At 49.5% G+C, this 12,860-nt stretch overlaps 1 protein-coding gene across 2 annotated transcripts in view; it reads right to left on the bottom strand.

The window, feature by feature from the left end:
* Positions 1-1,618: 1,618 nt before the first annotated feature.
* Positions 1,619-12,860, bottom strand: part of LOC149353823 (uncharacterized) — a 43,997-nt gene continuing 32,755 nt past the window's right edge. For both annotated transcript variants that reach the window (XM_089582860.1, XM_089582861.1), the window contains exon 3: positions 1,619-3,828. In XM_089582860.1, coding sequence (XP_089438986.1) covers positions 3,156-3,828 — 673 coding nt within the window. In that variant the 3' untranslated portion in view covers positions 1,619-3,155. The remainder of the gene's footprint in view (positions 3,829-12,860) is intronic.

Below are 12,860 nucleotides of genomic sequence, written 5' to 3'. Positions count from 1 at the left end.
TTGCGCAAGCACAATAAATGCTAAATGATGTACTATTATCTTGAAGCACTCATCTAGGCAGCGGAGACTATTCCACGGTGAGGGCAGTGAAACATTCGAGGCGCGTCGGGATTTGCCAGCGACTTGGTTCTGCAAAAGGGTTCTACGAGCCGAAAGGAATGTTATGTTCTACTCACACACGCACACATGCAGCGGGGAAGCCGTCGCATTCGGCACTTTTCTCTGCTTCTTTCGTGCCGGAAGCTTACTCTGGTGTCACCTTGTGATAATATGAGTTTAGTTATCGAGCCGACGAATAGCGGGCAATAACTTCGTAGCCAGCGACAGAACGCCACGCCCTTCACGGCGCACATCGCAGAAGGCATGCACGGCACGTTCTGCTTTTCACATACGGGAGCAGTTGACTACTCAGAAGAGACCATATTCATAGCATACGAATAGCATGCTTCCAAGTGCAAATAATAAAGCAGGGGTGCATCGATTTGTTTCCTCAACCATCAGAAAACGAGTGCCACGAGCGAGTCCACTTTCCCAAGAAACACAACGCTTGCGTACGAAGTTGAATGCTTCTGAAAAGAAAACACGTAAAACGCATTGTATTCCGCTAAGCTCAAAAAACTTTTCGAGCGACCGCCGTCCACGGTGTGCATGCAAGCCCCCGAACGCTGTCAACAGCGCGCAGCATACGACATGAGGCGGGTATGCCCTTTTGACGTCAGTGATCAGAGGTTACCACACCAGCAAGCAGTTCGGGAAAGAAAAAAAAAAACATTACAAAATACCTACCGCACATAATCAGCTGAAACTTCAGGGAACTGTAATTTAAAGTGTTGAGACTTAAATGCAATAAGCAGGGTATGCGCGAAAACTGACTGTCATGGCCTCTTTAATCCATGTATTCCAATGAAACCATGTATTTCATGGTTTCTAATGAAACCATGTAGATCCACGCATTGTAATGAAACTTTTACTGCATAATTTGTTCTTTGTCCCGATCCTTTCCACCAATTCTGGGAGCTGCGCGGCAATTATTTATCCGCAAATCGATTTTAAAGTTTTCCTTTTTCGTGGCCTTAGTTCAGGTGATTTCTGCGGGCAGCACTGCGTTTGGAACGTAATAAACAGTTATCGTACGTCCTTACCCGCTCCCCACGTGAATAACAAATTATAACGTTTGTATTAGGTCGTATTACGGATTTTATGAACTGAGCCGTCATTTCCGGTCAGTATTTCAGGCATTCAACGCGCGTACGAGTGGTTTTCGAATATACTGTATGTGACGTCAAAGCTGCATCAACTAGAGCATCGTCTCTGACCACGAACAGGGTTTCGCTTTCGGTTTGCTGTTTCTGCACTTTTAAAACAGTTATAAAACAGTTTTAAAACAGTCTGAAACAGTTTAAAACAGTTTGTTATGCCGGAAACGCGGGGCTCCAATGAATGTGATGAAATCAACATCTCAAAATGTTGGAAAAACTATCGGAGTTGCCCTTTAAAGATCAAAATCGATGTTTGCTCACTTCTGTGGGGGTTATGCGTGATCGATTCCTGGCAAACCCAGATCGAGTGCAGGCCAAATTCTTGCTCTTAGCTAACCATGGCAATAAAAATACGTTCGTAGCTGTGCTCTAAGCACGGAACAACTTTAATTTCTGAACTGAGTTGTACATGCAAAAATAAGGAAACACGAAGGCGCAGCGTGAAGTGTGTTCGGATCTCTATTTAGCTGTCGCGAATTTAATCCTAGTCTCGCACGTTTTATTTTTTGTTCTGGATCACACTGATCCGAGCTAGGCTCATCGCCAAACCATGAATCCCGAAGTGTCCCTGATAAAGCTGTTAAAAGTGTTGAACGCTGTTAAAAACTAAAAAAGTGGCGAACAGTCTAGCCAAGCTTGTCTCGTTTTTCTGTGGAATTCAGAATCTGCTGATGAATCCTCACTCCGACGTCAAGTTTTCACAGAGTTTTCAGTGGCCTTGAACACAGCTGCGCAGGTTCTCCATGATGGCTGTTCTTCAGTGGGCGTTACGAAGGAGTGCTCGTGTAGATCGAGATTCTGAAGCGCAAAGTGCAGTCCAAAACTGAAACTTCTGCTGACACGCTTCTCTTATCGCGAAAGAAGCATTCAACCAGATGGAAACATTGAGGGCAGCACATGTCACATCAATTTATCACTTGTAATATTGCAAAAATGTGTTGCTGTGCTCTGCTATTCACATTACTTTCAAATGGCGTAACAATCCTTCTTAGGGACATACAAACAAACGTGACAGTCATGAAGAGAACGAACGCGTAATATACTCATTATTACGTTTTCACACATTCTTCGCTTTTTCACACCGGTGACGGTATATTGGGAGCATAAATGCTGTGAAGTCAACTAGAGTGCGCTTCTGGTCGATAATGCACCTTCCAGACCGAGACAGAACACCCTGTGAAATGCACGTAAATTCAAGATACATACACACCTCAAAGCAATTTGAAACAACAGTTGTACAAACGGCAATAAAATTGCATTGTCGCGTTTAGCCATGGGGATGCCATGGAGACCCTTGCTAGCTAGCATGTCGGGGGCACCATGCCTTCACACCCGTTAAGCGCGGTGAATACTGTTCGTGACGCTGGCGCGAAGGAACTTGAAGGGCACTTTACAAACAACAACCGAATGGCTTCTGCAAGCAAGCGCAGTGACTCACGAGCCTGCATAGGTCAAGACACTTATGTTAGCTGGCCCCACGACCATAAATGGCCCACGAGAACGTTTCGGTTTTCAAGAGAGTTCCGGAGAAGGCCACAACAATTGCGCAACATGGCTGCTGCAGCGAAACATTGCGTGCACAGCGTTCGCGAATGAGAAAGGTGACTGTGCTGAACACGGCTTCTGCAGAACATTTCTGCAGAACACGGTTCTGCTTCTGCAGAACACGGCTTGCAGAACATTTCGAAAAAACGCATTGGTTACACACTGACTCCGAAGCGAGGACAAAAAGAAAGACTACAATGAGATGTACTGTCCAGGTGGCACTTGTGTGAGATGGCCAGGAAAGGCGTGCAAAATAAATAAAGGCACCGACGCCGGAGCCCGGAATAATTAAAAAGAAACGGAACTACGGCTATTCTTTCTCCTAGCGCGCACGGGAAAGTTCTCCTCCGTTCAGTTCCGGTTCCGGCCTTCGGTCAGAACACGTACTCGGCCTTGCGGTGGCGCATCCGAAAATGACACAAGAGCAGGAACACGCCGCACGCCATGGCCGCGTAGTGCGCCCCGACGAGAACCAGCAGCACGGTGTAGTGGGGAGGCTCGCTGCCAACCACGAGGTACGCCAGCACCAGGCACACCGTGTTCTCGACGAACGTGGCGCACAGGAACACAACGGCGGACATGGTGCTCGCCAGCCCTTCCCGGTTCAGGGCGCGGTAGTCGAGCACAAACACGTGCGTGATGAGCCCCAAAGCGATGTCTCCGAAAAACTTTGCCCAGCTGTAGCGTGAGCGGCACACCAGCGACCAGAGGAGAACGACGGGAACGTGGGCCAGCGCCAGCGCCAGCACGGCCGGCCCGAAGTAGACGGCCAGCAGGGAGGCGCCGGCGACGATGCGCGCCGACGCGATGAGCAGCCAGGCGGCGAACTTGAGCACGTAGCCGGAGAGGGTGTCTTCCTCGTCGCAGTCCTGCAGGGCCGCGGTCGTGGTGGTCTCGCACGTCGTCGACCCGTCCGTGGTCTCTTCGTCGCCGCAGCGGCCGCGCACCACGTACTTGCTGTAGAAGGTGGCCACGCCCGCGATCAGCAGCGCGCAGGACAGCGCAGATCCGAGCTGCAGCATGGCTGCGAAGGATAGGAACGAGGGGGGAAGGGGGAGATTGCAGTAAGCGTCACAGCCAACACGACAAACACGATGGGTGTTTACAAATGTTATGAGTTAGAGCGAGGCAGCTTTGACCAGTGCTGGAGTCTGGAGAGCTGGCTGGAGAGTTTTGACGCGATAGGGTTGTGCAGAAAGTCCGGGGTCGCCGTTGTAAGCGGAAAAGCTAATCCTAGGTGACGTGACTGCGATATCATCACAACCTGGCCACAGAATTGTGTGCAAACTGCCCATTCTGGCAAGTGGCAGTTAAATTAGTGGCTGGTAGCGAGAGGTTGCTCGTGAAGAGCAACCTCTTTTGCGTTTGAAACAGCCACTTGCCGGGGCAGCGGCGCATCGCTTAACCAGTGAAACACTGCCCCGGAAGTGGTATGAGTACTTCCCGCGATCTATGAATAAAAAACAGAGAATGACGAACTCCGCACATATGGGCATGTAGGCAAAACCTAGTCGACAGAGTAGGAGTATTGCGCGGGAGGGATTTCTTACCGCATTGTACACTTAAGGGCAGGTTCAGCATTTTGTGATGAAAGAAAAAAACACTGTCTACGAAGTGATACGCAAAGAGGACCCCACGCCGCTGGAGGGAGTCATTAACTCTGTCGCGTCATACTCTTAAGGTGGAGCTGAAGTGTCCCCTTAATTTTTTTTTTATTTTTAGCGAGATTAAGACAGGAGTTAACAGGTTAGACGAACGTGCCCATTTATAGTGTATTTATGTGTGCGCTGCACTGCCGATGATTCTCGAGATTACCATCGTATCGGTAATGTGCAACTCGTCTGAATGGCAGACCACACACAGAAAAGCATTATTCAAAACTTCTCTTTCCCTGCCGTTTTGTGCACCGTGGTGGAAGTCGTATATGGAGGACCGCACGCGGTGACAGCAGCACCGTCGAAGCGGTTTGTTTTGGATGGGAGCATATACTTGGTTGCACTTGTCTATTCTTAAAGTTGACCCCTTTTGCCTTCCAGACGCAAAGTTTAACAGCGAGAGCTGTTAGTGACACACTTTCCGCCGCCTGGTTATACTCGTCAGTATGGTCCGCGATCAGGTAACCATTTCTACACTCTACAATGTTCCCCGGTAGTCAGCAGTTGATGTTTTGAGGTTGTTTGAGGCATTCAGCGCAGTAACTAAAATCAGTCTATTTGATGTCATCCTGAGGCTCACTGCTATCACTACCACTCGAAACAAATATCGCGACGGGCAGAAAAACGCAAAACTTAGGTTGTTAGCAAGACGGTCTGGATATCAGAGTTTTCCATGCTCACCAAGGAAAGTTGGGCCATGCTCTTCAGTCCAGCATCAAAATTCACCGCTTTGTAGCAGAGTCAAATTACTTCGAAACTCAACATTGACTTTTATGACTACAAATGATCACGTAACAAGCAGGAAAGTTCATTGGCAGCGTTGAAATAGTGCGCACTATACATATATATGAGCCTTGAAATAGTGCGCACTATAGACGCTTTACAGCGCCGTATCATGGGGGCTGCCATCTTTGATCACGTGGTCACGCCGCCATTACTCGCCTCCTGACCGCTCGGCGCGCGCCTCGTCGCGAAGGCTGCTGCGTCGGACGGTTCGGTTCCGACAGGCAGTGTTTCGGCTGATACGGTTGTAAAGGAGAGGGAAGACGACACTATAGTTTGGCCAAAGCTTGGAAGGACATGTGAGAACCCAAATTTGATCACTTCAGGCGTGAAAACGCTATAGGACTTCATGTCGCGTAGAGCCGCTGAGCTCTCCGCCTCTTCAAGCCAACGGACGGATAGCCTGAATGCTTGTCTTTGCATGCGCTGAACGCTCTGCTTAATGTTTTTTTTATTATTATTATATAAAACGGCAAGGTTGAATGTTCCTACGGCCTTACAGGTCGTTGTCCTATCGTGTACCTGCATGCGGACACTGCTGTAAAACGCTCACATGCACATCGTATGCATTTGTTCACAACCTGTTAACGGTGCTTAGGAAACCTGAAATATTTCCTACTGGTTGAATAAACATAGAAAGGCGACAAATATAAATAGACACACAAAGGTTGACTATCATGGTAGCAGTACCATGTATCAAGCAGCCGTCACAAGCTGGCGTGCAATCATTTCGAAGGATTCCGCGATTGTTATATAACGCGCGCATGGCAACGCGTTCATGCTAGACGAATTTCACAATAACGTCAGCCTCATATAAAAAATTTTGGTTCGCTCGACGCTCGATATGCGGACATGGAAATGCTCGTGGTCTCTTTGGTTGTAATTAATCAGCTTAAACTCTGATCGTGCGGAGTCACTTTTAGTGACTGTCTCGCATGGACCACGAGCAAGTGATAACCGCCCAGCACAGCAGCCGTAAACCAAATGCTGTAATCCGAATACGGTCCACGGAAACCGCGCTACTTGGAGCGAAATTGAACAGTAGCGCCAAGACGGCATGAATACACTGACTGACGGTAAGCGTTTTCGGCTCGCACGGCAGTGCGGTGCATAATAAAGAGCAGCAGCATGTACGAGCGCAAGCCGTCTTTTTTTTTTTCGTTCCTAATTCGGCTTCGGGCGCTCCTTTTACTAATGGCCACACACCATCACTTACGATCAATGGGGTCTCAGCACAGTGCACAACAACTGAGAGCACGCCGTCATGGTTTCGGTGGCGGAACAGCTTCTTCATGTGGCTGTGTTGTGCACTTACCCTCGCAGGTTTTCCAAGATCAAAACCTTTCTTTATTAGCTATCGAGCACTGGCGAACGTGTTTGTTGCGTTCGCCAGTTCGGAAACGGTGCGTGTCGAACGGGCGTGAACATTGGCATTACCTCCTTGTGCAGTTCGGTTCCGTGAAGCTCGCAAACGGCCACATCCCACGCCTTTAACTCTCTGTCGCAATTCTTGCGATCCACAACACAGCACGTGTTTCCCCTGCCTTTTCACAGCGTAGAAAGAACACATTCGGCAACCACCCGCGATATTTCCACTGCTGCGTCGAGGCATACACGCCGGCGACTTACGAGGCAAGTAATGGTGCCGTGTTCCGAGCGCACGTGTGGCGCCATCTGGTCTCAAACGGTAGAACTGCGCGCTGTAAACGGTCTATACATATATATGAGCCTCCGGTGACCTTTGCTTAATGGGCAAGGTACGGAAAGACTTCAATAAACTAGGAAATGGCATTTACGGAGTGTAAGTCAAGCAGCAAAATCATAGGTATTGCGTTACTTGTCACCTCACCACAAGAATTTTTGAGCTAGTTTCATTAACAGAAAAGATATCGATGATTAAAAATTACGCTCCTCCTCCTCTCCCCTCTCATACTCATTCATGCAGACACACACAAAAAAAATTAAGAAAACAGCCTGGGAACTGGACCCCGCTCATTGCTACATCGTCGGCTGACACTTTGTTGTCGACTTCCGGTAGTCGCACCCGTTTTCCTGAGCGTGGGTTTTCCCGTTCGGGCGTAATGTCTTTCTCTTCCTTCTCGTCTGTCGTCGGCAGTAGTGCACCCGGAACGACAGCGGCAAATCGGAACCATGTGCGCGAAGGCACTGACAGGCTCGAGCACGCACGAGGGTAACGGTTCGTTCGCCCAGCAACACGAGCAGACGACTTTCGCGCCTACCGGAAGTGTGACCATGACGTCATGGCGGTTGGGGCCGCAGCGAAGGGCAGCGTCTGGTGATCTGTTGCCATCATAGAGTTTCTTACTATTACCTAGAGGGAAAGCTGGCGGCGCTGCACTTCAGCCGCCATGGACGCCCAAAGCATCATGGGGCGGTGAGCTCCTTGTTGCGGAACAGTTGTATTTTTTTGGAAACACGGAGTGGCTTTACTGAGATGTTTCATTCCGAAAACGCTGTTTGTGTGTGCGCAGACGACTTTCGCGCGAGCGCAGTGTGCAAAAGCCATAGTAGTGAAAACTCGACGACACACGACGCCAATAAAAGGTTTTACTGTTCCGAAATGCCATTAAAAAACCTCTTAAAGTATCTAAACATTTTTTTTGAAAACATATTTACTTTTAAATGTGCGCCTGTTAACTACGAAATATTAGTTTTTTTAGTGTTCATCACTTGGCCAATAGGAAAGCTAGTCATCTCTTATTTTAGGCAAACTTTGCACTTAAATACTTTTCTGCTCATTTGTTGCAATCATTAGACAAGATATTGAATGTTAGGACGTTTGCAGTTATCAAACAGCTTTATTTTTCTATTATTTTTTGGCCAAAAGTTGCAGTTCCGCAACAAGTAGCTCACCGCCCCATGATGCTTTGAGCGCCCATGGTGGCTGAGGTGGTCACGTGGGGTCTCCATGCAAACTCCCATAGACGGCTTGCCAGCTTTCCCTCTAGGTAATAGCAAGAAACTATCGTTGCCATGCCTGTTGCTCACCATGGTATCACCGTAGTCGCGACGTTTATCGTTTAGAAAAATAGCTACAAAAACCGTCGCTACAGGCTGATCAATTGGCCCATGAACTGTTTTTTTAAAACCTGGTTTTAAAAATTTATATTAAATTCCTGGGTCTGTTTAAAGGGCTCATTCTTAGTGAGCATGGTCGAACGCGTTCGTTCTACGTATCGGAAGCATTTACCAGCAATATTTTAGAAAAAAAAAAACTGCTGTAGGCGCCATTTTCAACTTTTTATTGGTGGTACTCCACACTTGTGAGGGGTAATACTATAGCTTTGAAACCTGCGCAAATCACTTGCATAAAAACAAGTGGTCATCTCAAATTCAAATATTTTCTCTCTGAAACACATTGCCTTTGTATTCGATCGAGAAAAATTTGAGACTGACTTTTGCGCTTACAAGCTGTTACGCTGTTAAAGGGTCCCTGAAACGGTGTCCATGTAGGCAAAGAGAAGTCGAAGTATTGATAGACATTGAACGATCCATCATCCTACCGCAAAAATTTTTGATCTACCTTATGTGGAACCAGAGATAATGGCTATTAAAAATGACCACCAGCCTTTTCCCTCTCAACTCGTACACCGGGGCGAACCATAAAAAAAATAAAGATTACAGGCCGGGACCATGCTCCGCCCACAAATACGTCATCGACGAGATCGGTTTGTTTACTTCCGGTTGACGCGCTCTTTCGCTCGCTCGCTCGCTTTCCCGCTGTCTGCTGTGTTCACCTGTGTCTCGCAACCGTCGCTGCGGCTTCTCTCGTACTATGGACCCCGAGCTGAAGGAACGACTTTTGCGGATGAGGGCCGAAATGGGATTTCAGCCTTAAGGCGGGGACACATGTGCGAAAAGTGTGTGCGATTCGCTGCGGCGCGCCGTTGTGAACGACGTCGTAACGACCGATCGCAGCTCGTCGCATGCGTCCAACCTGCTGGATGCCAACGACGAGCCGCATGCGACAAACGCAACGACGGGAAGCGGGAGCCAATGCGAGCGCAGAGAGCGGCAGCGTCATGATGACGTAGAGCGCAATGCTCAGGGCGCTCGGGGCCGAGCCATCCCGTCTGCCGGTGTCATAAAAACGAGCTAAAGTGTGTTCTTGACTTAAATAATAAACCCTGGGATGAGAAATGTGAAAGAATATGTCATTTTTGAGGATCGCTGACCAATACTGAGCTGCTGCTAAAGGTAACGACTGCGATACAAGCAAACTTCTTTCCACAACCGCTTGGCAGCTGCCGATGGCGTCGCGGAAATTGACCATATTATTACTTTATTGTGAGATCATGCTGTTGACAGTAGAGCGATGTGTGGAGTAGGCCTTTTATTATAGCTCAGGCGACTTCCGAAGCACCGGCCGCTGCGGCTTCGATACGAAAGAGGCTATAGGCCTAGCGACGACCACGGCTGCCAGGCAGTAGCAGAGCTCGTCGCCCAGAGCGCCCGCGAGCGGTGCCGTTGCCGAAAGCTCGCAACATAAGCAGGCATGCTTTGTCGCTGCTAGAGCAGACTTTCTGATAACAAGGCAATCTTGTATTTTCTTGGGATATTTGTACACGATCACAAGCAGCGCTGAGGCACCGCTGCACGGCGGCGAAGTGTGACAGCGGTTGTGGGCGGAGCTTGGGTAGAGCGGCGCAGCGATGCTCACCGCTCCGTGTGTCCCTGCTTGCAGTGGGATGGCAGATCGCACGCGACGATCGGTGCGGCGCGTCGGCGAAGTTGTCGCACATGTGTTCCCTGCTTAAGGCGCGCTCACACTGGCGGGAAAACGCGCAACGCAGAACGTTTTCCGCGCGCCGCTTCCCGCACAAGCCGGTTTTTCTCCCGCGGACAGGCTGCTGTGCCGTCCCGCAGAGCGATGGGTCCGGGAGCTATTTTTCCCGTGCCGCTGACGAGAACAGCCAATGGGGGCCGACCGTGAACCGTGATGTCGGTCCCAGTTCAGTGACCCCGTCGGCGGAGGCAGAGGCTGCGCGCGTCCTGCAGGTGGCTTTGGTCCTGTCGGGCACTCGGCAATTGCTTTTCCCTCTCTCAACGCCTCCTCTCTCTACATTCCAAGACAACCGCAGCGAGAAAACGGGCCCAGTGTGAGCTTGATTCCGAGGAGCTGCGACGCAGCGGCGCCGTTGACGCTGCGCCCCTGCGGGAAGTTTACCGCTAGTGTGAGCGCGCCTGTAGTCAATACGAGCGCGGAGAGCGGCAGCGTCATGATGCCGTACAGCGCGCTCCTCATGGCGCTCGGGGCCGAGCCACGCCGGGCCGGCCTGCCAGCCTTGATGCCGGCTGCCGGCGACTGAAAAACGCGCTAGTATTATTTGTTCTCGTCCATAGCAAGCCGTGGGATAGATGCGTGTCAAAAATGCATCATTTCTGACTATCGCTGGCCAATACCGAGTTGCTGGTAAAAGTGATGACTGCGATACAAGCAAATTTCATCCCACAGCCGCTTTGGTGCTGCTGCTACTTGGTGCGGTTCGCCTGCCGTCTGCTAGCTCCGTCGCTGAAGGCGTCGTGGAAATCGAACATATCTTTTATTATATGACGAGTTCGCAGTAAAGCGATGTGAATAGTAGGCCTTTTATTATAGCGCAGGCGACTTCCGAAGCGCCGTCAGCTGAGGCTTCGGTGTGAGACCAGATAGGCCTAGCGACGACTAGGGCAGCCTGGGACCAGCGCGCAGTTCGTTGCGCGGCGTTGCCGCATGTGGTGTCGTTGCCGAAAGATCCACTTTTGCACAGGCATATTGTCGTTGCTCGAATCTAGGAAGCATCCTGTCTGGTATCATGGCGTTTTGTATTTTCTTGTGCGAACGTGAGGTACACCGAACATGCCGGCCGGCCGGCCAGCCTGGCCGTCTGCCGGCGTCATAAAAACGAGCTAAAGTGTGTTCTTGAATGAACCCTGGGATAAGAAATGTGAAAAATGTGTCATTTTTGAGGATCGCTGACCAATACTGAGCTGTTGGTAAAGGTAACGACTGTGATACGAGCAAATTTCTTGCAACAACCGTCTCGCAGCTGCCGCTGGCCCGACCAGGGTTGCCAGATTGGGCTATTAACAGCCAAATTGGGCGACTTTTTGTCCGAGTTGGCGTCAGAAATTTCGGTTTGGCTATGTGGCTACTTTTGGGCTACATCTTTTTCATGCGTGAAAAAAGGTTAAAGTAGTTATAATGTGCTTTGTTACAATAACGCAGGGAGTGAAATAAAAGGCATGTTGGAATAAAAATGCAGGCTATAGCCGGCTAAAGAAATTGAGCGCGTCTGCTACAAAATGACAATTTGTAAACGCTGTGTTCGAGAAAACTTGTGTGTGTCAGGCGGCCAAGGATCATGGCCTTTCGATTTCTTTTATAAAGAGTGGACACTACGTGAAAGCTGCCCCCAGCAAAACACTTCACCGCCTATAGATTCCACTTAATTCGCGAACTATTGCCACCCGCGCCGCGCGCCACCGACCATAGACTGTTGCCGTCTGCACACGTGAGCGTTCTCCCATTGACGGTGCACCACGGGCGACCATGGTACCAGAATAGCGGTAAAACACAAAGAGAACTTAAGTCTCCCTACGTGGTGCGAATGCGTAAGCATTAAATGCTACTGTTTCGCTTCTGTTGCGCGGTTTCGTGATCCTCACATATTAATCGTCAACCGTAGACGTGGCCTAGTGGTTTGGGCGTTCGCTTCGGCTGCGGTAGTGGCTGGTTGGAAACCCACCGCCAGGCATGTTCTTTTCATGTATTGTTTATTCTGGTTCTGCGGACACATTCTGCTCAAGATACGCATGAGGCAAGTAATTTGCTTAAGCATTAATAAGGTATTCTTCTGTTTCTTCTTAATCTCGTGGTGGACATAGCAAGCGCGCCACTCACAAGAGCCTACGCTTTTTCTGCAGTCTCAAGCGGCACACGTGCAGCCCTCGAGATTGATTGCGAGCTACGCGAGAGCGCCGTGTCCGTTGCGTAATCCGCGTGCAGTCATGCGGTGCCATGACGTCATCCCTTGGCGCGGCGCGGAACCCACTGTAACTACTAACGAGGACGGCGGAAGTTAGTGGCATGGCATGGCATTAGATCCGTCGCTACGAGAACTTTAATCAGAATGGGCAAATGGCTATGTACATCCGGAACTACAGAAAGAAATGGAAAAAGAAGCCGGAATTCGAGGGTAAAATGTTTTTCTCATTATTGTGAACGTATTGTTAGACTGAAGATGAAATCGATATAGATTATCATCTAATGGCACATATCCTTAATTTATTCTGAGCTAATGCATATCGTCGAATGTAGCCTCAAGAAGGCGCATGCTAGGTGCTTTGAGGTGACGCTCTCAGCGAGACCCTTTCTCTTAATGCATAAAAATGAAATGTGAGGCTGCGTAAGTATACAGCAAGGCATTTTCACTGTCGATGTGTGTAATTTGCGCGCGAACATTTGAAAGGTGAAATATTTATAAACTAGAGCTGCAATTGCGTTATATAGCGGCGCCGTTCTTAGCCGCGTGCAGACTGGCTGTCGTAACCCGCCTCAGGTGATGTTGCCTACTGCCGCGCATGAAAAGTGGAACTGCGGCCCCATCTTCAGGAC

This window comes from Amblyomma mixtum, chromosome 3 (assembly GCF_055824585.1).
Source record: "Amblyomma mixtum isolate Tamu chromosome 3, ASM5582458v1, whole genome shotgun sequence".
Lineage (NCBI taxonomy): Eukaryota > Metazoa > Arthropoda > Arachnida > Ixodida > Ixodidae > Amblyomma > Amblyomma mixtum.
Note: the sequence above shows the minus strand (reverse complement) of the source record. Positions and strands in the feature narration are given on the sequence as shown.